Consider the following 21,714-nt stretch of genomic DNA (forward strand, 5'->3'; position numbering starts at 1 on the left):
ACTAGAATACCGAGCGTCGAAAATCATATTCATGGCACAACATCTGGAAGCCACAATGTCAACTTCGGAAGTCAGCGCTTCGACTCGACTCGTTCCGCGTTTGAATACTTCAAGGAGAGCAGGAAGCACTCCGCAGCATGGAATTGGAATTCCGAAACAACGAAGCCTCGGGCCAGCAGAGCTTTGATAGTGGGTGCAACGCATCATAACCAAGAGGAAGAAGAAGGAAAGGAAGAGAGGAAGGAGATATAGAAGAACGTCTTCGTTCCGAGCTCCTTCATCGCTCGAGAGCTATAGCCGTGTTATTCCATGCATAATCGTGCTCTGCCAAGTTTTATTTAGTTTCGTGCCACGGCCGTCATCGGAATTGAGCTCGCTTGAACGGAGAGGTGATACCATCACCGGTATCAGGTGTAAAAACACCGTAGACGCATTGGGTAGGCTAGAACCTTGGTCCGAGGCGGAGCCTGTCGTGTCGTTGTTGTCGATGTAGCTGTGTCCCGCCATAGTCCTCGGAGAGTCAGAACCGTCGGAATGGATAGCTGTAAGGCGTGCGATTGCGCTGTGATGGACATACGTAGTAACGATCAAAGACGAGCGTGAAAATGAGCATCGTGGGTATGAAGGTAGAGGTTGAGATAGAGTGAAAGATAGGCCTGAGCACATGGAGGTGCGTACCTTCGCTGGGATAGTTTTACTTGCAGACGAGGCACATTGGAGCTGTGTGACCGGTATCATCGGAACGAACGTATGAACATAAGGGGAACAGGATACACACCTAAAGTCGTTCGCAGGCGCTCTCTTTCGTCGAAGTTTCAAGATATACCCAGGAAGATTGAGGGTACCACGACGCGACAGAGAGAAAGCTCTATCAAACCATGACCCTTGACCGCCACGGTGGAGATTCCATACACTGCCGGAATGTAGAAAGACGCCGAAAGCAAGATGGGACGTCGTTATTGACACGCAAGATGCATGAGAATATGATCACGTTCGGTTGGTCGGTACGTACGTACTTATTCTGGCATCTCCGGCCTGTGGCACTTTTGTGAAGATCGCAGTCGTAACAATCGAACATTCTCGGACTTTGAATCAAAAATATAGTGTGGGTTGGGCGCTGAAAGAATTTATGATAAATACAGTCTTGCTGAGCGCTTTGACTTCGGAGGCTTAGCTCTACGTAGCATGAAAGATGCGCGATCGGACGGAGAATAGAGTACACACTGAAGTTCGGACTGGTTGCCCAGCCAGGACTGACGCTTCGAAGATGGAGACGTTGCGGTATTAACCTATGTTCAAAGAAGATGAAAGGGGGGACAAACCAAGGCTCTCAATGAAAACTGTTAATCAAGTATGACTGATGGAAGAATGAGTGCACGACTGCGGCTACAGTAGGTAATGTAAAGAAGGGTGCGTACCTTTCATCAGCCCTCTCATCCCAATCGGAATCAATCTCTCTGGTGCTGGGAGTTGATCTACCGGTTGGAAAATCGTCATCTAGGCGTCTAGTTCAGGTTACAGCTAAAGATACTCTGATACATTCTTCTTAATGTGTTCAGGGCATTCACCCTCCATGCTATTGTACCAGAGCCCGTCAAGTTTGAACATGCATACCCGCCTCGTGAGATATGGCAGGACATGGCGCTGTCATATCATGTCGTGAACATGGTTCAAGTCTAGAAGCGCATGGCACCAGTGCTTACGATGTTTTGAGAGAAAATCCGAGTTCTCCTGAGATATTCGTGACTCGGCGATGTGCAGTGATCCCATCGGCTCAAAAGAAGCACGTACGATGATTTGGGCCCGAGGTTCCGCCAGAGAGGTAGGTTGGTGCTCACTCAGGCGGTTCGGCTGAAATGTCGACGACGTATTACAGTTGCAGGCGTGCCTTCAGTCACATCGGGACTTCCCTCTTGCCAAATGACTAGTAAGTACCTTATGTGAGAGAGAAGTCACCGTTGTTGAGAGGAGGTCGGACGCTCATCTGCTTGGATGTTATTTTGGTCGCGCTATACCGTAGCACAATCATGGAAGGAAGGGTCAGCAAAATGAAGTCGAGAGCAATATGAGACACGAGCGGAATGAGATGATAGACCTTGTACGAAAATGACAAGGTACACGGCACAGTGGCCTTTGAATTTGATGGAATAGTGGCGTCTTATGTGGCTGAGACGATCCCAGTTTGCAGTAGTATTGCGGCCTTCTTCTGAGGTTAGGAACTTTAGGTGCACAAGTTGTGGGCTACGTTGCGCTGCTATGTTGAGCCAGAATCCCATGGGGAAACGATGCGCAGATGTTAGTGTGAAGAAAGCTGCATATATAAGTTAGCGCCTACGAACATAACTCACCGGCATCGAAACGCAAGAACCACACCACGCCACTGCTAGATGCAACCAATCTACGGTAAGTTTGGCTCTGATCTCGAGTTCCTGGGAGGGTATTGATAAATATAAGCAGCCCGGCACTTACCACTTCGCAGTTTGACCAAAAGTGACTTCTCACACCAAACCATCGTCCGAAGCAAGCCAGGCCTTCTGCGCTTCAATGTACATCCCAACTACCCACTACAAACAGTCAAACTTTACTCGAGGTGAGCGACCTGAGCCTGGGCCGGCAGGTTCCATCGTATCTTATCCTTCTCGCCATCTCGACCCTTTATGAGAAATAGAATTGATATGCGGAATGTGGAGGAGGCCTTGGCAGTGACTGGTCTCAAGATATGACGAGCGCCATAAGGCGTACTTTCTGATATAGTCGGCGAAACCATGGGGGTAGAGTGGGGATTCAAGAGCGTGTTCGGACTTGAACGATGATGCGGATGAACGGTCTCGCTTCCGAGAGATCCATTTAGATTCTCGGGTTGTGAGTAGCTGGATTGGTCAAGGTCATGGCAATGATGGCGTCTGCTTCCAAGTCGGTGAGAGAAGCCAAGATCCGAGAATCCCAAAACTCGATGAGGACACCTTCGCTCAGGGGTTGGAAGAGAAGGTGTAGTAACATGATGGAGACGTGCATGTCCGGATAATTCGAGCCTGGCGCTCGAGTATGAGTATGAGAAGTGAGAATGGGAGGCACGTCTGAGCACGCGGACTCACTACAACTGCCCTGGTTCTTTGAATGAAGCTTCGACTTCTCTTCTCTTCCACAGCCTCATGAAGATTCGAATGCGCGATGCGAGGCGTTCCGTTTTTGGGAACGTGAGACACGATGAACTTTGTTTTCCTGTACTGGTATGTAGTGGCGGAGTTTCGAGGAATGGACTGGAAGTCGAGGCATTGATGATGGTCCATTCACGCTGCGGAGATATTATACAAGAACGTCTAGAGTGCGATTGTCGTGCGATGGGGAAACTCACGACAGAAAAGTCTCGGTCAGGAGATTCAAGTATTTGGGCTTGTCAGTATCAGGACGAGATGCCTGAAAATTCAATGTAGGGCATTTGAGCTTGCCCATGACAAACACTAGAGAAAAATTTTATCGTGATATATGCCCTAAACAGAAATATCACATCAGTAGTTGGTGATGACTTCGGAATTGTGCCATGCACTACATGCCACTTAATCCTCGACGAGTGGCTCCCAGTCTCCCGATCCGAGAACTAGACCACCTTCTTCAATGGGCACAATGGAACCAACCACCAGAACAATACAACAAAGGAAAAGAACATACCTGGACCCGCTCTGGCCCACTCTAAGCAAGTCAATGACCTTTGCGTCCATATTAGGCTCGAAGAGTGAGGGTGGATTCGCAATCTATGTAAGTGATGCTCCGCCACCTCCCAGGTCGAAAAATTAGAGGCGTAGAAGGAAAAGACAACTTAGATAGCGTAAACAGCTACGCCGGACATCTTTTCCTGATGCCACAGGAAATGTACGTCAAAGCCAAGCGAAGACACAGCCTTTTCATCCATGGGCATAGCAGGCACAACCTAGTCGAACAGCTCGCACTCGACGGACTGAAGCGGCTCTATCTTCAGCGTGGCGCGATGCATATCTGCACAGCTCATGGTGAGATGAGGTATCAAATTGCATGTGATATGGAAGGAGTACTTGCCTCAAGAGAAAATGTGGCTCCAATCATAGTATCGACGAGTCGTATGGGGAAGAGAAGCAGACCGCACGAGGTCTTCATTATGAGTTAGACCGCAGCCAACTCAGACTCCGAAGACGCTTCGATGGCGATGTGGGTTGAAAGTGAGAGAATTAATTAGACAGGTAGGCTGACACAGCCATCGAGAATGTAGCGGAGTCTGAATTGAAATTGCGGTCAACCATGTAGTTGGTCGAGAACGACCAAGACATGCATATGTACTAGACTACATAGAGGATCATCGAACGAGGGCATCATGCATGTTGTGGTTCTGAAGCGTCCTCGATGTTCCTCGAATACCGCATGAATGCTCAACCCACATGGAAGGACAAAAATACAAATTCGCCTACTCTCCTGTTTGGGATTGCCGCACGGGGATGGAAGTTATGAAGTTCAGTGAGAGGCGAACGGCAGACCATGGCATATACTACCTTCGCTATGGTTTTGGCAACGACCCTCCAAGAAACACAGGTCGGATCTCTTAGAGAAGGGGCAAGATACAAGTGTAAGTGCATGAATATTCAAAGCGCCAACTCAGGAAGGAGCGAGTTGAAAAAATCGTTTCAAGGAGCAAATGAGCCTGTGAACACTTCTAGATCGCGATCGGCAAGAGTGATATCTATGTATCTGGTTCCCTTGTCGAATCTGCATGGCTTTTTTAGGCATGGTGGGCCTTTGCAAGGGCCATGGACGCCAATGTCGACAGCGCATAGTCTGCTATAGTCTGAAACCTCTATCTAGCTTGTGAATCTGTGGCGTGTGAGTATAAATTGAAATTTGAACCCCTTTGTAGAGCCATGGGCTGCCATGGCCAGCGGCAGCGTACGTGTGACGAGCGATCGCCCTGGGAGGATAGATACAATTCGCGATCAATAATCGCACTTCCTATCCGGTACAAACTTCGTACGTCACATCTCGAGACCCCCACCCAAAATTTCACAGAGGGCGACATGGCTTACGGCAAAAGCGCTTCCCGTTCTTGCCTGATGCATGTGTGAAAAGACGAGAAGACAAAGGGAACAAGTAGCACCTTCGAAAGGCATCCTGTTCTACGAGGAACGGGAATGAGGCGGATGCAGAAGAAATAGACGGCTCGGCTTGCCACGAATCGTGAGTCGTGAGTGAATGCTTACCCTCCGGCAAGTCAAGAACAGCGTATCCGCGATTTTCGATGGTGCCGCTAGGTACGTACACACTCGCATCGGAAAATCCATCCACGAGTAGAACAAAAGGACACTGCGTGTACGCCACACATACGTGCTCGTCAGCCTGTCTCAATTTCCCAAGACGATATCGCGCACAGGATCGAGAGACCTCGGGAATGTCCGGTCAAGGGACGGTGTAGGGACGGTATACTTATGCAGTCATATAACCGTAGTCTGAGAGCGAGCAGTTAAACATCGTGTAGGATTGACGCTGGGAACAAGCCGAAGCACTGCTCAGAAGATGCACAGAGCAGGCAATAAGAAAGTGGCATGATGGCGGGCCGCATAAGTATCTCGGCGATGGCCTTCTAGCAGCGTGTGCCACACTTCCTCCTTGCGTCGTGGGTGAAATGAAAAGGCTGCCACATGTATGGTCTCAGATGGTCTCTGAAATGGAGCCAATACGGCGTCATTCATGTATCCTCAGATGCTTCTACCTCAAGCAAGTCTTGGGAGGTGCTGCGGATGCGAAGGAGTCGTGTAAGCACTAAGCTACCCAGGCTGAGGGAAGAGTGTCTTTGATACCGTCGCTCTAAACCATGTGAGGTACGGACCTTGATCGATATGGACGTGAGGTTATAAAGGCCGACAGGGTTAGTTCCCCTGGCAGGTAAGCAACCTAACGCCGCAGATTAATGACGGTTTGTGGTTGAGCAGAATACGAGCGTGGAAAAAAGAAGGTTTGGAGAGAACGTACATCCAAATAATCTCCGTGATAATCACAGCAAAGATAGACCGTACGAATGAGTTCGAAGGGTTGGAAGGCGCCCTGAATTCAACGTTGGCGAGTTCGCGAAGATGTGAGAAGCTTTGAAGCTGAGATATTCGAGAGCAGGACGTACCTTGTCGACAAAGAGCTCTCCGAAGAGCCATTGGTGATACGGCGAATCGTATGGAGCCCTCGTTGACGCAATCACGGAGATGGTTGTACAGCTTACATGGGCGACACTTCAAAATATGGTACCGGTATACCTGGTATATCGAAGCAAGAAACGTTGTCAGGAAAACTCACCTAAGGCGGGAGGAAAATATCAATGGCAAATACATACGTACAGCGTTTGGGTCAAGACCGTCAAGTGACGCTCGGGGGTTGTGGCGGTTCGTCAGAGAGTCGTCCATTTCGAGTGGTTGATGAACTTAGGATATTTGTAGATTTTCTCGGGGCGCATATTTCGTAGAATCTATATGAGAAGAAGAAAAAAAATTGAAGTTAGATGTAGACTCGCTAGTAGGTGTAGAGAGATGAACCCGACGTTAGTCAAAGTCCTTCTCGGCGTTCGAACATGCACAGACAACCGCAGATCAAACAATAGAATATGATAGACTTCGAAGAGGGTGTTACAATTCCTGGCATCCGCAAACGTACGTGAAATCATAATCGAAGCAGTGACCCTCTCACACAAGGGTGTCGCCAGGCTCACCGTATCGACAAGTCGAGGGAGAAGGCATTCGTGCTCTATGGAGACAAAGAAAAAGACCAATATTTGCAAAAGAAAAACAGACTCACACTATGCAACGGACTAATCGCAACCGAACCAATGAGCTTTCAAGGTAACGCGGGCCCGCTTGCCAGCCTTGTTGTTGATCGCAAAATTGACGCAAAATTGAAAGTTGTTGCAATTGGAGAGCGAAGTAGAGCGATGTGACGAAGTAGCTGTAGCGAGAATTTCAAGCATCATCCGCTCATACCCTTCCAAATGTTTTTGAGTGACCTTCAGGATCTAGCGCTCACTGTTAAGTCAGAAGTCAGAAAAGGAGAAAAGACAACCAACACGTTTGTTTGTCGTTGTTGAATTCGGAAGCCTTCGGGTTCTGAATATTTGAATACCTATGACGTCATGAGTCGTGCCACACCATCTAGAGCGGCTCTCATTCGCTGGGCTCAGCACCCATCTACGGGCTTCGAGTCAGACTTTTCCGTCTCCATCTTCGTTGAAAGCCTTCTTAATCAAACGAATTGTCCACGATGTCTTCTGCTGCCCAAAAGATATCTTCAGTCCTTCTCGCACGCACACTGCCCCCACTCTCTCCGTCGTCAATCTACGACTCATCCCTAACATCACAAATTGATGCCCTGAATCCCGACCCAGTATATCTGAGAGCCGCATTACACTTAGCAAACGACGATATTGACAGGGCTCATGAGCTTGCACAGGGTGACGAAGGAGAGGAGACGAGCGATTATCTACACGGAATGTTGCACAGGAGGGAAGGAGATTATTGGAATTCGAAGGCACGTTCCTGGCGTTGACACCAATATTTTCAACCGCCAATCTTCCTCTGTCTAGTGGTGGCTCGGCTCCGGCATGCGCACGGTCCATCCTGTTCTAAAATCCGTTCATGGTGGCGTGGCCGGTGGAAAGAAGTTCGTAGATGCGTGCGAGAAGGTAGGCAAGGGACGGAACGAGGACTTGGAAAACAAGCAATGGGAGGAGTTGAAAGGCGTAGTGGAATACGCATTGAAGAAAGCGGGAGGCGAAGAGAGGAAGTGAGTCAACGCGAGTGATTCGTGTATGAGGATGAACAGGGAGTAAGCGTGTTGTCCAAGCGGCGGCACAACTGTGTAGTGGGAGGCAGGATAGACGGTGAGGGCTGGTCCAGTGTTCTTATCCAGGTGGATCATCTGCATAAGTATGGATGTTTGTATTTTCTTCTGTGTCTGTATCACTACCTGCGCATTTGAGCGAACCTGAAAGAATAACGCTCCCTCTAAGCGATTGTCTGGTGCAACGTTCAATAAAGACAGTGCTACACATCCACGTGCTCCTCTGATATTTTATTGTAACCATATAATCATCATCGAGCCTTTGGTACCGATGTTCGCAAACTGCTTAATGTCTCCGAAGGCGCCAGCTAAAGAATGATGAGATTGTTGGAAGCCCTGGGCGTGGACGGAGCTCGACGCAGGCAGCCGTACGGATGCTACGTTATACGAAGTGTGGTTGCTTTGTCGTGGAACGTACGACGAGATAGCGGGGAGGGAGAAGAGAGGCCACATCTTTACTGTCGGACGAGAAGGGCGTGATGGGCGAAGGTCTATGGCCCGGGAGACACCGCCTTCACCGGCCGGACGAAAGTTGGATGGACCTGTAGAGTACATGCAGCTGTCGAACAAGCATAGCGATACAATGAGACAGGCAAGTTGATGTGCAGTGGGGATTGTCTGAGTCGCGTGATAAACCGCTCGTAGGCTTTCTTAAGTATCATCACAACATCCTTTGACAACATATTCCACTCTGAAGTCGGATGCTCTCTGAGAATAAAGAATATGAGAGTCAGTGGCATGTATTATTAAGAAAGGGACAAAGGGGGCGCACGTGTAGACAAAAAAAAGGTTCCAAAACTCGAAAGTCGGCATCGGGACAAAGCCTGACGCCTGAATGGCGGACAGACAAGAACCTGCAGAGAAAAAGTGTCGGTCTGTGTGAATATTTACGTTTAATCTTGTCCGTCCTTCAGAGTCAGCATTACAGTCGTCACAGATAGGAATGTACGACAAAAGAGCGATCAGTCGGATCCTCCGAAGTGTAGCACCAGGTAGCACCATTCCTTCGCAGTTTTTAGCAGTACATCATATACGAATGTTGCATAGCGAACTAAAACTCACGCGTATTGTCTACAGCAGAAGTATTGGAGGGAATTCAATATGTCTCAACAGCAAGATCGCGGAATACTCACAATGTTGGCGTCCATCTTCTTCCAACATCTCCAAGATGTCCCATCTTCGCCTATGAACCGATACCTGCCTCAAGCTAGCTCGTCTATCCCAAGACCATCAGGGCACTCTGAGTAGGGTTCGAGTACAGTATCCTCAAAGGAGCTCGCCGCCTGGCAGAGTTCAATCTGAATCATGAACAGTGGCAACATGACAACGCTTCTGGTGCGGTTGGTCATTCGACGCCCGTCAATCACAGGACTGAAGTGAGCCAAAGCGTCTGATTGTACGCGATGAATTTCCCAGGTCAATTATCGAACTGCAGCAAGGGAATGGTTGAAAATCGACAAAGGCTAAGATGATGATGGTCCGTTCAGGAGCCAAGTTCTCGTAAGTTCGCGACCGGCAAGCGCCGGAAAGTGGAAGGGCAAATCCTTATTGTGTTCAATAACCACCACGTCGAACCTCAAGCTTCAAGGTCAGCGTAGAAATATAAACTCTCGAGCGCCCCATCCACAAAGATGGATAGTAGTGAAGTTCAAAACGGGTAAGTCTTTGACTTGGACCAGTATTACCATAAGAATCCAAATTGGAACCCACCTCGGTGCCACCCATCATACTAATATCGACATTTATGTCCCCAGGCAGCGCTTGTCCCAGGAACAGGACAACCCCTTGAACCCGAAAGCTAATAAGGTCAGTGCTCTACCAGTTTGATCTCCTAATCGATATGCCCGTCGACTTTCGCCACACCTGGAAGTCCTGTCACTTGCTCACATTTTCTACAATCATCAGGCCTCATCCGGGGCCGATAAATATTGGACCTCCGCATTTGCTTCTCGCATTAATACAGTTGATTTCACGAACCCAACCGGCAATGTTGACGGAGCCATTGTCGCCCGTCAAGTGTTAGATGACGAACTTGAGGCCCTGGCAAGGATCATGGCGCTAGCTCGGGCACATCGAAATGCGCACTCCCTTCCCTACCGCCTTCCGCCCGAGATATTGGCGCGCTGCTTTTGGTTCCTCAGCGGTGTCGAAAACCCAAACTCTGGAACGACCACCCTGAGCTACGGTGGGGTGGCTCCTTACAGACCACGCATTGGTTGGCTCAAGGTGCTACACGTATGCGGACATTGGCGTCAAGTCGCGATTTCATATCCTCACTTATGGGCCGACATCGATTTCTCGCTTGGATCAACCTGGGCTCGGACGATGGTCCTTCAATCCAAAGCAGTGCCTATCACGTTGAATCACCATCGGCTCTCTAACGAAAACAAAGACTTCATACGAGATATTTTGCAAAACCATGCCCACCACATAAAGAGCCTATCACTCACGTTAGCCCTCTCCTGCAAAACCGACATGCTGTCGTCCGTAGTTGATGGCCTTCCTCCCGCACCGATGTTGGAAACTCTGACCCTCTCGACGTCTCCTGCGCTACCGCGTTCTGGACGATCGCAATCACTTCCTACTCATCTCTTCATGAATCGCACACCTTGTCTTCGTCAACTCGCCATTCATGGAGTCGTTCTCCCGGATACAACATTCGCAATTCTATCTAATGTCACCAACCTCACGCTGTCGTTGAACAGTTCATATCGCGATATTCCCCAATTTACTCGTGACCCTGGCATGCCATCTGTACAGACAATGCTATCTCTCCTGGGCAGCCCCAGCCATTTAGAGCGTCTTAGCCTTACTCACATTCTTCCCTGCATCTCTAAAGGAGCTATGTCCTCCGGTGTCGGTATAGTCCCTCTTCCCTACCTGACCGAAATCCGACTTGAAGGTCCCTCTGTGGGTTGCGCGTTCATGTTACGCCACCTCGACTTCCCACAAAATGCCCGACTCTCTGCCCGAGGCACCGCCGACGAATCTGTCTGGAGCCATACCGAGCGCATATCGACCCTCTTTTCTGCCGTCGCCTCCCATACTCATGGCGACAAGGCGCCTCGTATCCGTACACTCGCAATCTTCTCTTACCACAACCTCGACCACCAGGGCTGCGATATAAAGGCGTGGGATATCGATGTCGGCGACGCCGGATCTGATCTTCCTCCACAATACGATTATGGATTGGACACCGCAGTCGTTCAAGTGCAGATAGTTTGCGACCGGGACCAAATGCCATCGTTCGCTTCGATCAGCGGTATTGTAGATCTCACCGAGTTACGCACAATCGACATGGGCAGCATGAACTGGACCGTGTTCTCAGATTCCATGCCGACTCTTGCGTCCTTGAAACAGCTGCGCAACATCTCGATCAGTGGGATGACGTCCGTACGAGCTTTCCTCTCGGCTTTGGTGGAGCCCGTGAGCGGGGAAGGCAGGTCCCAAAAGCCGGCTGGGGGAAATCATGGGAAGAAGAAACCTTGGCCTCGTGTTCAGGCGCACGAAGTGTTTCTACCAAACCTGATCTCGGTCGACATCGTGGACATGGATTTCGACCCAGACTTGACGAAGCTTTTCAGATCTCACCTGAAAAGGCGGAAGAAGATCGGGAAGCCTATACGGCGCCTGGGTATCATCGACTGCATTATCGACGAAGGTTTCCTCGTGGAGTTGGAAACGATAGTTCCGAAGGTGGATTGGGATGGGTACACAGGGGACGAAGAATATGATGACGATGATGAAGACGACGAGAACTCTTTCGACGATTCTGAGGGTTACGGTTCTGAGTTCGACGACTTTGCTTTCTGAATCTCCAGGTAAAACGGTTTTATCTTTTCATAGTCTGTTCTACGATTGACGTCCTTCCTCCTTCAGAATGAACATCTTCCCTGAGTTGTGCTTTGCCCTAGCAGATACAGCGAAGGCGAATTTGGTCGTGTTTCTTGACATATTTTCTCTCCATCTATTTTCGTCGTCAATCTGTCTTTCAGGTAATACTACAACAGTCGTACATCACCCGTAGTAAGCGGTCATAGGTACATATTTATACTCCTGCGGACTGAGAGATAGTTATCAAGCATCTCCATCGAAGGATCACAAATCACAGCTTCGCTCCCTTTCCCTCCGCCAGCTTCTGCCCCCGCTTCAACATCGGCCTTATATATTCCTACAAATGCGCGCCACCGTGAATAAATGAACAATATGTACAACTTTGAGAGAACGCACCTCGTATCCAGGGACGACTTCCGTCTGGTTCAGCGGCTCGCCCTGCACGCGTTCCCAGAATGCCTCGTATACCCTGCCGTCATACACACCGAGCACGCTGAAAGACCAAGTAGAATCGAGGTGTGGCATGAATCAGTCTTTAACGTTCGTTCGTTCCTAGATGAGAGAGGTAAATTGCATACCTATCGAGCTCCCAGTCGGAGAACCCAAACGCGTCGCCGAGCGCAATCGATTCTGGAATAATATGGAGACAAGACGTCGCGATAGCGTGGCGGAGGTGATGTGCCGGATCCTTAAAGTCTCCGCTGGCTGGTGAGGCCGGAGTGACCAAACCGAAGGAAAGGAGGTCGGCGAGGCCTTCTTCAACAGCGACAAGGAGATACTATGATAATAAATGAAGGTAGGGGCAGGTTAGCAAACTACGAATTCAGAGAATGATGACTAAAAGACAGACCGAAGAATACAATCTCGCGACCACGGCTTTCGTCGCTGCAGGCAGCTTCACGTCTTCCAGACCACGGATCATGTCAAGTATCTGCGCCGCAACGAACGCCTCCGTCACCGCGTTCGCAACGCGTCTGGACGCCCCTGCATCCAGCTCCTTGTCCAGGTCCAGGGCGGCGTGCGATCGGACGACGAATGCCGCTCGCCACTCCAGTAGCGACGCGAGTATGGCCGGGTCGGACCAATCCGATGATGAGGTGGGCGAGGGTGGCGGCGTGGTGTTGGATGGAAGTAGACAGCGGAGGTACGCAGAGGAGGGCGATAATTGCGTTGGAGAGGATGATGCTGTTGCTGTCGACGATCGAACGCGATGGAATGCTTTCAGGGCTGCTCGAACGACCTGATGGTCAAGGACGAAGTTGTCGCCTTCGTATCTATAATATGTAAGTATCAGCATCGGGTGCTGATTTACTAGCATCGGTGGCGAGAAGATAGAAAACTGACGTTGCGGCCGGGAGATATTGAGCGTAGAGCGATCCCAAGCCTGAAAACGCACTGAACCCGTGGCCGCCCATCGAGCGTCGGGCGACTTCGACATCGCGGGTCGTGATCGTCGTAGAAAGCACCTTGAGTCCACTCGTGGTAGCGTGCATCTCGGCCAACGTGGACGTATCTCCAGCGGCGAGCTTGGCTGAAGTACTCGCGAACGATTTGGACTACCGGGGGGGGGGGGATGTCAGCATGGGAGTGCGATGGAGATTAGGTTTTCGTAAAAAGGCTCACGAGCTGCCTTCCGAGCTGGAGGAACACGTACGCCCGTGCGAGGATGGGGACGAGCCGGTAGTGCACGGATTGATACGAGATGACTTGTTTCTCGAGGCCGTCGGCAGATTTGGAGCCTTGCCTACGGACGTGGGCATAGCGTATCGAAATCGTCGCAGCTGCACGAGCATCATTAGCCAGTACTTCATTCAAACAGAGGGAGAAGTCTCTACGCACCCTTGGCTAGTACCCATCCGGCGGTAGTGACCATCCTGGAACACCTTAGTCACCGAATCATCTACGGGTCAACAAACCGATAAAATGACTCACTGCGACCGAATGTAAAGCATCTGCACTACAGTTCAGCGGGTCGGACCAACTTGATAGCACATGAATACTTACCCCTCCATAACTCATCTTCGCGTGCGGCGGTTGCACATACTTGCCTTCGGGCGTAACCTGCGCGAACTTCGACAGCATATGTTCTTTAGGCACTCGTACGTGGTCAAACTGTGCGAAACCGTGATCCTGGTTAGCCCACCCGCCCATGGCCTTCGGACCTATTGACTCATGTTCAGTTGTGTGTCAAGTATACCAGAAGCGAACCCACCGATGTCGCCAATGTTCCTTCCAGGAAGGAGGGTATGGTCATCTGCAAGATACTTCAATCAATCCTGAGGGTATTCTGTATCGTTCAGGCATGTTACGCACCCAAAGAGCGAAGCTGCACGAAGAACAAATGTGGCCCGACATCCTTCCCACTTGGCAAGATCAACTTCGCCTGTACAACACCATGCGTCGCCGTCTTTCCAAGACTCCCAACCCACCACTTCGTACTCGTCAGCGTCGGCGAATTGATCTCGAACTCTTGAGTCTCGGGTATGAAAGTCGCGGTGGTTTCGAGAGCGGAGACGTTACTGCCGTGACCGAGCTCGGTTTGGAGGTAACAGCCTAAGATACCGCGGTGTTGGATGAGGGGGCCATATGTGGCGAGAAGGGTCTCGGATCCTTGGCTCGTGACGACGGGCTCGAATGCTATGATATGGACCAGGTTATATTTGAGTATATGAGAGCATGAGTATGAATTTGTACACAAATTCAGAGGAGAACATGACGGACGAACCGGCCAAGTGAAGGTCTATGGGTGCTCCGTCGTCGAGCAGACCGATCGCATGACGCGTATCTTCGTCCGTCCAGCCGTGCTTTTCCTGTAGCTCAGAGATGTGGTTCATCATGGACAGTACGCGTTCGAATAGCTGTGTCCGCGTCATGAAGAGTCTATTATGCGCTCGACCCAACCGTGGTTATTTAAGGTGCAGTGCGGACGGTGAGGATCATACTGGCATACCGTTTCGACTTGTCGAAGACCGGATCTGAAGACATGATCTGAGCAATAGATTCATGTCGTCTCCAATGCTGATTACCATCTATGCGAACCATCAATACAAGACCTCGAGACCCAACACCACCGAATAACAAAACGAACCATGGAGGTAATCCCTCAGCGCCGTCACATCAATCACGCTATTTTCTCGGGCCCTCTTCAAGTCAGGATTCATGATACCCAAGACTATTCTCGCAAGAAAGTGAAGCGCAGAGATGCTCAGAGTTTGTGGAGGTGTGCGTGGTCGGCGCAAGAGGTATAAACATCGTGATGTTTCGTGCGCTTGAACTTGAATGAGGCTCGTGGAAAGGTGACCGGCTTGCGTTGACGTTGAAGAACCCCGGCTCCGGTAACCCCTGACGCGGGTGCGGGGAAATTACGAATTCGGAATTGGCCGGCGCGACCTTACACGGCGCCACTCACAGTTTGTGGCCCTCTCCTCTCGCTCTGCTTGATTGCCCTTTTCTCTTCTCAGCCCTTGAACCAGGAGGAGCCAAAGCAGCCCACATATGGCAGATCAAACTCGCAACTCATAAGATTCAAACTCAGGTATATATACTAGAAAGCTCAAGAAAAACAACCGTCACCGTCAACGTCACCAGTGACACGAATGGAAGGAAAGAAGAAAGATAGATAAATATACTGCGGGTAGACTCGAAACCAGTCCCACGAACGAGCGTGTTTGGATCTGAAGACAGTCGTTCAGAGCGATAATCACGCCAGTGTCGCTCCTCGCTCCTTGCGCCAATCAGATCCGCCCTCAGACTAGCCCGCCCCACATCCCCAACCCCCCGAACACAGCTCCCAACCCCACAATCAAGCCCACATAAGCCACCACATGCACCCCCACGCTGGGCAGGACGAGGTGCGTGTGTAGGAGGGCGAGACAGAGATGCATCGTGAAGACGGAGAAGAAGATGAGGGTAAAGGTGCTGTTGGTGGGATAGGGGTGGGCGGAAGGGTGCGGGAGGTGTGGAGGAGGAGGGTCGGATGAGGTTGAGGGGGTGGAGAGGGTGGAGAGAGTGCGGGAGGAGAGGGATATGGGGGAAGAGAGGTAGGTTGAGGACAGGAGGAGGGTGAAGCCGAGAGAGAGGAAGATGGAGGCGAGACGGAGGAGGATGAGGATGAAGACGGGTGTGCGCTGTGTTTGTGTTCCCAAGAATAGATCAGCATCCGTACCACAACTCCAGAATAGTACGCTCAGAAGAGGAACGGAAGGAGACACTCACGATGACAGGATAACCATACAACTCCTCGAGTTCCTCCCTCGTCTTCAACGCCGCGAGCTCGTCCAGGTCTTTCTCCACCTCCAACTCAATCTCCGCCTCGCTCACCCGTCTGCTCATCGTCCCCAGCTTCGGCCTCCTCCCTGTTCCCTGCCGTTCCCCAACCAGGTCAGTCTCCACATACGATCCACTCATCCCCTCCCCGTTCCCGTTCCCGTTCTCTCCAGCAGGCCCAACAATCCCCTCCTCCCTCTTCAGCCGTTCAACGACCACCGGCACGTCCTCCCTCTTCACCAACACATCCCTATACGCCCCCACCCATTCCCACCCCTGCCACACGCCCACCCCCACCTCGACCACACTCCACCCGATCGCGCCCATCCAGACCCTCCAAAACACAGGATCGAGAGGCGTCGGGAGGACGTGATCCATCTGATGTCTCAGACCCAGAATCGCGAGCGGCGCGAGGCGGAGGGAGGTGCGGAGGAGGACGAGGAGCGAGGTGTTGAGGATTGTGAGGGTGGAGGGGTGTGTGAGGAAGGAGAAGAGGATGCGGGGGGAGAAGGTCGTTCGGGAGGGGTGTGGGCCGAGGAGGGTGGGAGAGAGGAGGTAGGAGAGGAGGGTGTAGAGGGGAGTGGAGAGGATGTGGGAGAGGGACCAGAGTGCAGATGATAGGAGGAGTTCTGGGAGGGGGAAGGGGAGGGAGGACGGGAGGGAGGAGGTGTGCGGGAGGGGCGTGTGGTAGATCAGCCGAGGCAGGAAGGAGAGCAGGACGAGCAGGCCGAGAGAGCAGATCGGCACGAGCGTGTATTGCCATAGTAGCATTTTGTACGAGCCTGTTCGTAGTCACTTTAGTTTTCCACTAGAGTTATTTTGTAGTGGCCAAGGGACGACATACCGACATACAACCCTCTCTCCTCCAAAAACTCTTCATTATCCACGTCCACCAACCCACCATCCTCTCCATCTCCATCCTCGTCCTCATCCACCTTGGGCAACGACCCGCTCCCATTTCTACGCCTATACGCCTCCGGACTCCTCGACGACACCAACCTTCTTCCACCAGCCCCCTCGTCGCCACCCTGAGTCCCCCCGTAAGACCGTCCCCGGCCGTCTAACAGAGGGCGCTGTTCGGCGTTGGTGTTGGTGTTGATGTTGATGTGCGGACGGGGATCATGGTCCGAGAGCGACGCGGTGCTGGACGAGGAGGCATTCCCAGATGAACCTAGAAGTTCGCTTCCGGCCTGCTTGAACGCCGCGGTCGTGTCGAGCAGTTTTCCGAGACCCATTTGCTCGCGGTCGTGGTTGGTATGAATGGAGTCTCCAAAGAGAGTCGTTCAACGTTCGAGCTCGAGGGCGAAATTCGAACGGAGGACCGCGTTACTTATCACGAGCTAATTTCAAAGCAAGAGAGATAACGTCCAGCCAGCCTGACGGATGCCAGGACAGAAGAACAGACAAAGACGACTAGAGGGTAAAAATCGATAGTCCAACGACGACAACAACTCGTTGCGAAGAGTGGATACTATATAGTCATAGACGCTTTGGATGGTGGAAGATGGCGAGAGGCGGTGCGAGGCTTCGAATTCGTCTCGTCCCGTCACTGCAGCTGGGCGTCCTGGGCGTGTTGCGCAGGTCCTCGGCCATTGACAGAACGATCACTTTTCGCCAGTGGGCAGGGCGCTCTTCCATTCTGTGGTGTGATGCATTCGGTCGGATGATCTACCGTTCCAGTGAACTCGTGCAGGCGCTGTGGGTCACCGGGAAGATCACTTGCACGAGCTTCTGCACGATGATGCGAAAAAAAACACGTCTTGATGCTCGAAGTCCTCGAAAGAGCAAACGGTCACAGCACAATAGGATTCAGGAAGTGTATCATTTGTGGTATTTGGGAAAGGTCACTACAAGTTGTACAGTACTAAGATACAGAACAAAGACGGAATGTGCGGGATAGACAGGAATGGTGTTCCTTGCCTCGCCATGGAGGGGCCCCGGAAACATCAACAACCTGAGCGTGACACCACGGGATGCGAGCAAGATGTACGTGTACATAGAATCCTGCGTCGCATGACACTGACAGTCATTGACGCGACGGCTGACCAAACTGAGACGGAGAGCCAGAGGTTTTGACGTGCAGAGATATTAACGCGCAAGGACATCGTGATGGTCGTCGACTACATAACTAGACTCGACAGTCTTCTTGAAGCTTGAAGTCTAGAGCTCGAACGAATCGCGCCTTAGAGGACCCTAACGAAAAGAAAAAACTTCATCAGCACGGAAGTCCCAATTCCCAAAGGTATGATGAGAAACAACGACAACGAAGTTTAAAAAATCAGTTACTCGATGTATATCAACAAGAACCCCGCTCATCTCCACATTTGTACACCGGGAGACTTCGCGAGCGGGGTGCATTCGTGTCCGCCCATCGAAAGAGTGTATCATCATGTTTGTTTTATTGCCACCCTCACACACCAAATACCGAACACCACGCTCGACAGAAGAAAGACGGAAAAGATGCTCACCATTCTGTCTCGATTCACACCATTGGACATATAAACACCTGAAAAGGGGGAAGAGAAAAGAAGGTGTTAAAAAGAGCGTTCGAAGGGGACTGGAGGAATGGAAGGGAGGGAGGAGGGAGGGTCAGACAAGGCTGAAATCGATATAGGTCTTCCACAGTTTGTTTTTCGGAATGTGGTAAAGTATGGTATGTGTTTGAATCATCACTGTAGTATGTAGCACGAAGCATGACATCGTGAAAAGCAAAAAGGCTTACCATTCTCAGTCAACGAAGGTCAAACGGAGAGAGAAAGGAAGATGGACGGAAGGACGGAAAACGCGTCGCGAAAAAAATAGAGGGTTGATGAGCGTCGGAGATCGCCGAGTTGTAGGAGAGGTAAAGATAAGATAAGATAAAATGGACTCCATCAATAATTTCAGCACTTTCGTTCTCCAAGCTTCCTGCACCTTCGCCACACTTCGCATACTTCGACGGAATCCTAGAAAGACCAGCGCTTTTGTATCTCTAGTCATACCTCTGCTCACATTGCTCTATCATCGCACAAGACTGTATCCTTAGACCCTACCTATTATATCCCTCCGATAAACCTTCCAAAAACCCACAACTTCACAAATGGAATCCCTCCTCCGCTGGTCAATCGAAAACTCAGCTCCTGCCTCTACCTCAGACGGTACACCCGCGCCGACACCACAACCCCGAAAAGACCTCGACCCAGGAATTATCGATGCGATATTGGGGAGGCCGGATTCGGAGTTGATGAAGGAGGCGTTGAGCGCGGCTGTGGATGAGAGGGTGGGAGAGGAGGGGAGGGTGGCGGCGTTGGATGATCTGGAGATGGTGTGTTATTCTTTCTGTGTTTTATTTGTTGACTGATGTATGAGAATGTGAGCGCGGGAGTGCTAATGCTGATGCTGATTGGATTGTTTGCAGTTGGTTGAGAATATCGATAATGCGAATGGTACGCTCACCGCACTAACCCCAATGTGTCCCTTGTTCATCCTCTCTTCCTCCATGGAATATAGATCTAGAAAGACTGAAGATGTGGGAACCCCTACACGGACTTCTTTCAGCCCCAGGCTCGACGGACGCCGTGAAGACGCAAACGCTCTGGGTCATCGGTACGGCCGTGCAGAATAATCCGAAGGCACAGGAAGCTGTATGTTCTTTTCCTTGATCTTCTTTGAATGTTTTGGCTTTTGGTTTGCGCTTTCTTGTGTGGATGCCGTGCTTTTGGTCAAGCAAAAGGCGGGAGATGGCTGGGCCACGGGTGTGGCGCCATGACGAGCTCGTCGAATAGACCTCGTGGGCACCAGCCAATTGGCGCACGTCTTGGCCAAATTGGCCGGTTCACCGACATTCATTGCTCACCCGCATTTCATCCTGACAGGATATAAAGGGTATCTAAATTCGTGTAAATTCAATTAGAAAATAATCTATGAGAACGAATTTCACCAAACAGGGATGGCCATTTTCTGCATGAGAAGTACGCACCAGCCAATTTCGCTGACGTCAGCGAAATTGGCTGGTGCCCACGAGGTCTAATGACGAACTTGCCTGCGCACGATACAAAGTTTGTTCTCAGACCAGAGACTACTCGCATGCACGGATGGTGAGGAGACCGCCTCCTGATATGTTTTCTGTGAACGAGGCGGTATGAGCTCGTCCACACAACTTTGCAGACATCACATTGTCAGGCGAAAGGGCTCGGCTTCCCCGTCTACCATCGCTACCTCCATCTATCACATTGTGGGTCATACTGCGAGATGCACAATCTACGTATAAATCCGACTCGACGGAGATTTAGAGGGCGAAATCACTCTGGTCGGGTGTGTGTTAGGAGATAGCTGGGCCACACCCGTTGCGCTACACGTCTTCTTGCTGGTTCGCGTGCTTACTATCTTTGTTGCTATTCTCTCCATTCCATGCGGTCGGGGTTTTTTTTCTTCAATATTGGGTGGCGTTTGTGAAAGTCGCCGTTCTCGGAGATAGGGGCTGCGCCACATTCGGTGGAGGATCGCGTGTGCTATGAATAGCACAAGGATTGAGATTATACGACGAAAGCCTGACTGGAAAAGAAACAAGGCCTGGTATCGGTTCTCGCATATCTATGTGTGTTTTCGGATCATTTTCCGTGTTTCACCCTGAATCAATAAAGCCGTCGCAATGGTCTAGCTTTTCTCTCTCATATTTCCTTCCAAGGACGCGTCAACAAGTGCTAACCTCCTCTCTTACAGTACCTCGCCCTCGACCCCCTCCCCACCATCCTCGTCTTCGTCTCTCCCTCCGTCCGCTCCTCCCAACTCCGCTCAAAAGCAGTATACTGCCTCTCGGGTTTGCTCAAACATAACGCCAAAGCCGTAGATCAGCTCGAGGAGATCGGGGGATGGGAGATCTTGGGGGCTGCGCTCGAAAGTGAGTTTGTTCATTGCCCTCCCCTCCATCTTTGTTTCGTCCCTTCCTCAGCGTCTAGCTCGGACGTATATATTGATATATTTCTTGTGGGTTAGATTCGGATATCAGCGTCCGCAGAAAGACGGCATTCCTCTTCAGTACACTCCTCACCCCCGCCTCCACCCCCGACGCAACTCTAGCTTCATCCGCCTCCGCCTCCGCCTCCACCCCCACCTCACCACCCCAGACCTCCACCGCCACCGGCGCAACCTTCCACTCCTCCGACTCCGAACCCTCCGCACCGGCACCCATCCACGCAAACTCCCACGCCTCCATGCTCCGCGATCCGTCTTCCGTCGATACTGCGCCCGCGACGCTCAAAGCGCTGAGGGAACATGGCGTGGTGGGTAGAGCGGTCGAGGGGCTGGTTAGGGTCGTGCCGTGGGGGGATGATGGGGAGATGGGGGCGGATGAGGAGGGAGAGGGGGATGTGGATTTTGAGGAGAAGGTCGTTGGGTGGGTTTAACCTTTCTTTTTTTTCATGCCTTCTGTGACCGGAACGTTTTGTACTGATTCTGAGCGCGATTTCTTTTTAGGTTGTTATACACTTATGTTACGCGTCACGGTGGGGGTTTCGAAGAGACGGAGAAGAAGGATCTGAAGGAGTTTTTGGGGAGGAGAGTGAAGAAGGCGGAGGAGAGTGGGGAGGGAGAGGTGTTAGGGCTGACCAGGGAGGAAGTTGGGGTGTTGATGAGGGCCGTGGAGTGATGGCTCTGAATTGACGGGTAGGAGAGGGACGCAGTAATTGACATACATCATCAATCAGTTGCTTCGGTTTTTCTCGAAACCAAACGAACACTGAGCCCTGACTACCGTGAGTTGTTACGAACGAGGGCACTGGATTTGAGTACGGAAAG

At 51.1% G+C, this 21,714-nt stretch overlaps 6 protein-coding genes across 6 annotated transcripts; 3 read left to right on the forward strand and 3 right to left on the reverse strand.

Moving 5' to 3' along the window:
* Positions 1-358: 358 nt before the first annotated feature.
* STEHIDRAFT_112669 (uncharacterized protein) lies at positions 359-2,276 on the reverse strand (the record flags this gene model as incomplete). The annotated part of the gene is made up of 10 exons (XM_007306331.1): positions 359-376; positions 424-562; positions 679-720; positions 779-913; positions 1,013-1,085; positions 1,225-1,289; positions 1,419-1,497; positions 1,704-1,851; positions 1,875-1,924; positions 2,096-2,276. The coding sequence occupies 10 exons, from the start codon at positions 2,274-2,276 to the stop codon at positions 359-361; spliced, it is 930 nt and encodes a 309-aa protein (XP_007306393.1).
* Positions 2,277-7,185: 4,909 nt separating this feature from the next.
* On the forward strand, positions 7,186-8,261 carry STEHIDRAFT_140602 (uncharacterized protein). The gene is made up of 2 exons (XM_007306332.1): positions 7,186-7,527; positions 7,583-8,261. Exons 1-2 carry the CDS (start codon positions 7,261-7,263, stop codon positions 7,784-7,786), a joined length of 471 nt encoding a protein of 156 aa, XP_007306394.1. The 5' UTR covers positions 7,186-7,260; the 3' UTR covers positions 7,787-8,261.
* Positions 8,262-11,037: 2,776 nt separating this feature from the next.
* On the reverse strand, positions 11,038-14,834 carry STEHIDRAFT_100248 (peroxisomal oxidase; the record flags this gene model as incomplete). Its single annotated transcript, XM_007306333.1, has 15 exons — positions 11,038-11,660; positions 11,719-12,010; positions 12,070-12,166; positions 12,252-12,451; positions 12,524-12,947; positions 13,018-13,229; positions 13,297-13,454; positions 13,513-13,547; positions 13,606-13,625; positions 13,678-13,835; positions 13,886-13,927; positions 13,987-14,310; positions 14,399-14,553; positions 14,624-14,702; positions 14,762-14,834. 14 exons carry the CDS (start codon positions 14,832-14,834, stop codon positions 11,945-11,947), a joined length of 2,043 nt encoding a protein of 680 aa, XP_007306395.1. The 3' UTR covers positions 11,038-11,660; positions 11,719-11,944.
* Positions 14,835-15,419: 585 nt separating this feature from the next.
* STEHIDRAFT_158926 (uncharacterized protein) lies at positions 15,420-17,174 on the reverse strand (the record flags this gene model as incomplete). Its single annotated transcript, XM_007306334.1, has 3 exons — positions 15,420-15,800; positions 15,889-16,721; positions 16,784-17,174. 3 exons carry the CDS (start codon positions 17,172-17,174, stop codon positions 15,420-15,422), a joined length of 1,605 nt encoding a protein of 534 aa, XP_007306396.1.
* Positions 17,175-17,832: 658 nt separating this feature from the next.
* Positions 17,833-18,446, forward strand: STEHIDRAFT_148374 (uncharacterized protein). The gene has a single exon (XM_007306335.1). The coding sequence runs from the start codon at positions 18,229-18,231 to the stop codon at positions 18,439-18,441; it is 213 nt and encodes a 70-aa protein (XP_007306397.1). The 5' UTR covers positions 17,833-18,228; the 3' UTR covers positions 18,442-18,446.
* A 572-nt stretch (positions 18,447-19,018) lies between these two features.
* STEHIDRAFT_132651 (Fes1-domain-containing protein) lies at positions 19,019-21,565 on the forward strand (the record flags this gene model as incomplete). The annotated part of the gene is made up of 6 exons (XM_007306336.1): positions 19,019-19,243; positions 19,337-19,364; positions 19,429-19,562; positions 20,641-20,818; positions 20,914-21,238; positions 21,394-21,565. The coding sequence occupies 6 exons, from the start codon at positions 19,019-19,021 to the stop codon at positions 21,563-21,565; spliced, it is 1,062 nt and encodes a 353-aa protein (XP_007306398.1).
* Positions 21,566-21,714: the final 149 nt, after the last annotated feature.

Source organism: Stereum hirsutum (genome assembly GCF_000264905.1).
Source record: "Stereum hirsutum FP-91666 SS1 unplaced genomic scaffold STEHIscaffold_11, whole genome shotgun sequence".
NCBI lineage: Eukaryota > Fungi > Basidiomycota > Agaricomycetes > Russulales > Stereaceae > Stereum > Stereum hirsutum.

Bases quoted from the DNA above. Each gene is read 5' to 3' on its own strand.
- STEHIDRAFT_140602 (XM_007306332.1), top strand. From the start codon at position 7,261: ATGTCTTCTGCTGCCCAAAAGATATCTTCAGTCCTTCTCGCACGCACA. The intron at 7,528-7,582 runs GCACGTTCCTGG...TCCTCTGTCTAG, and splicing joins GAGATTATTGGAATTCGAAG to TGGTGGCTCGGCTCCGGCAT.
- STEHIDRAFT_148374 (XM_007306335.1), top strand. From the start codon at position 18,229: ATGTATATCAACAAGAACCCCGCTCATCTCCACATTTGTACACCGGGA.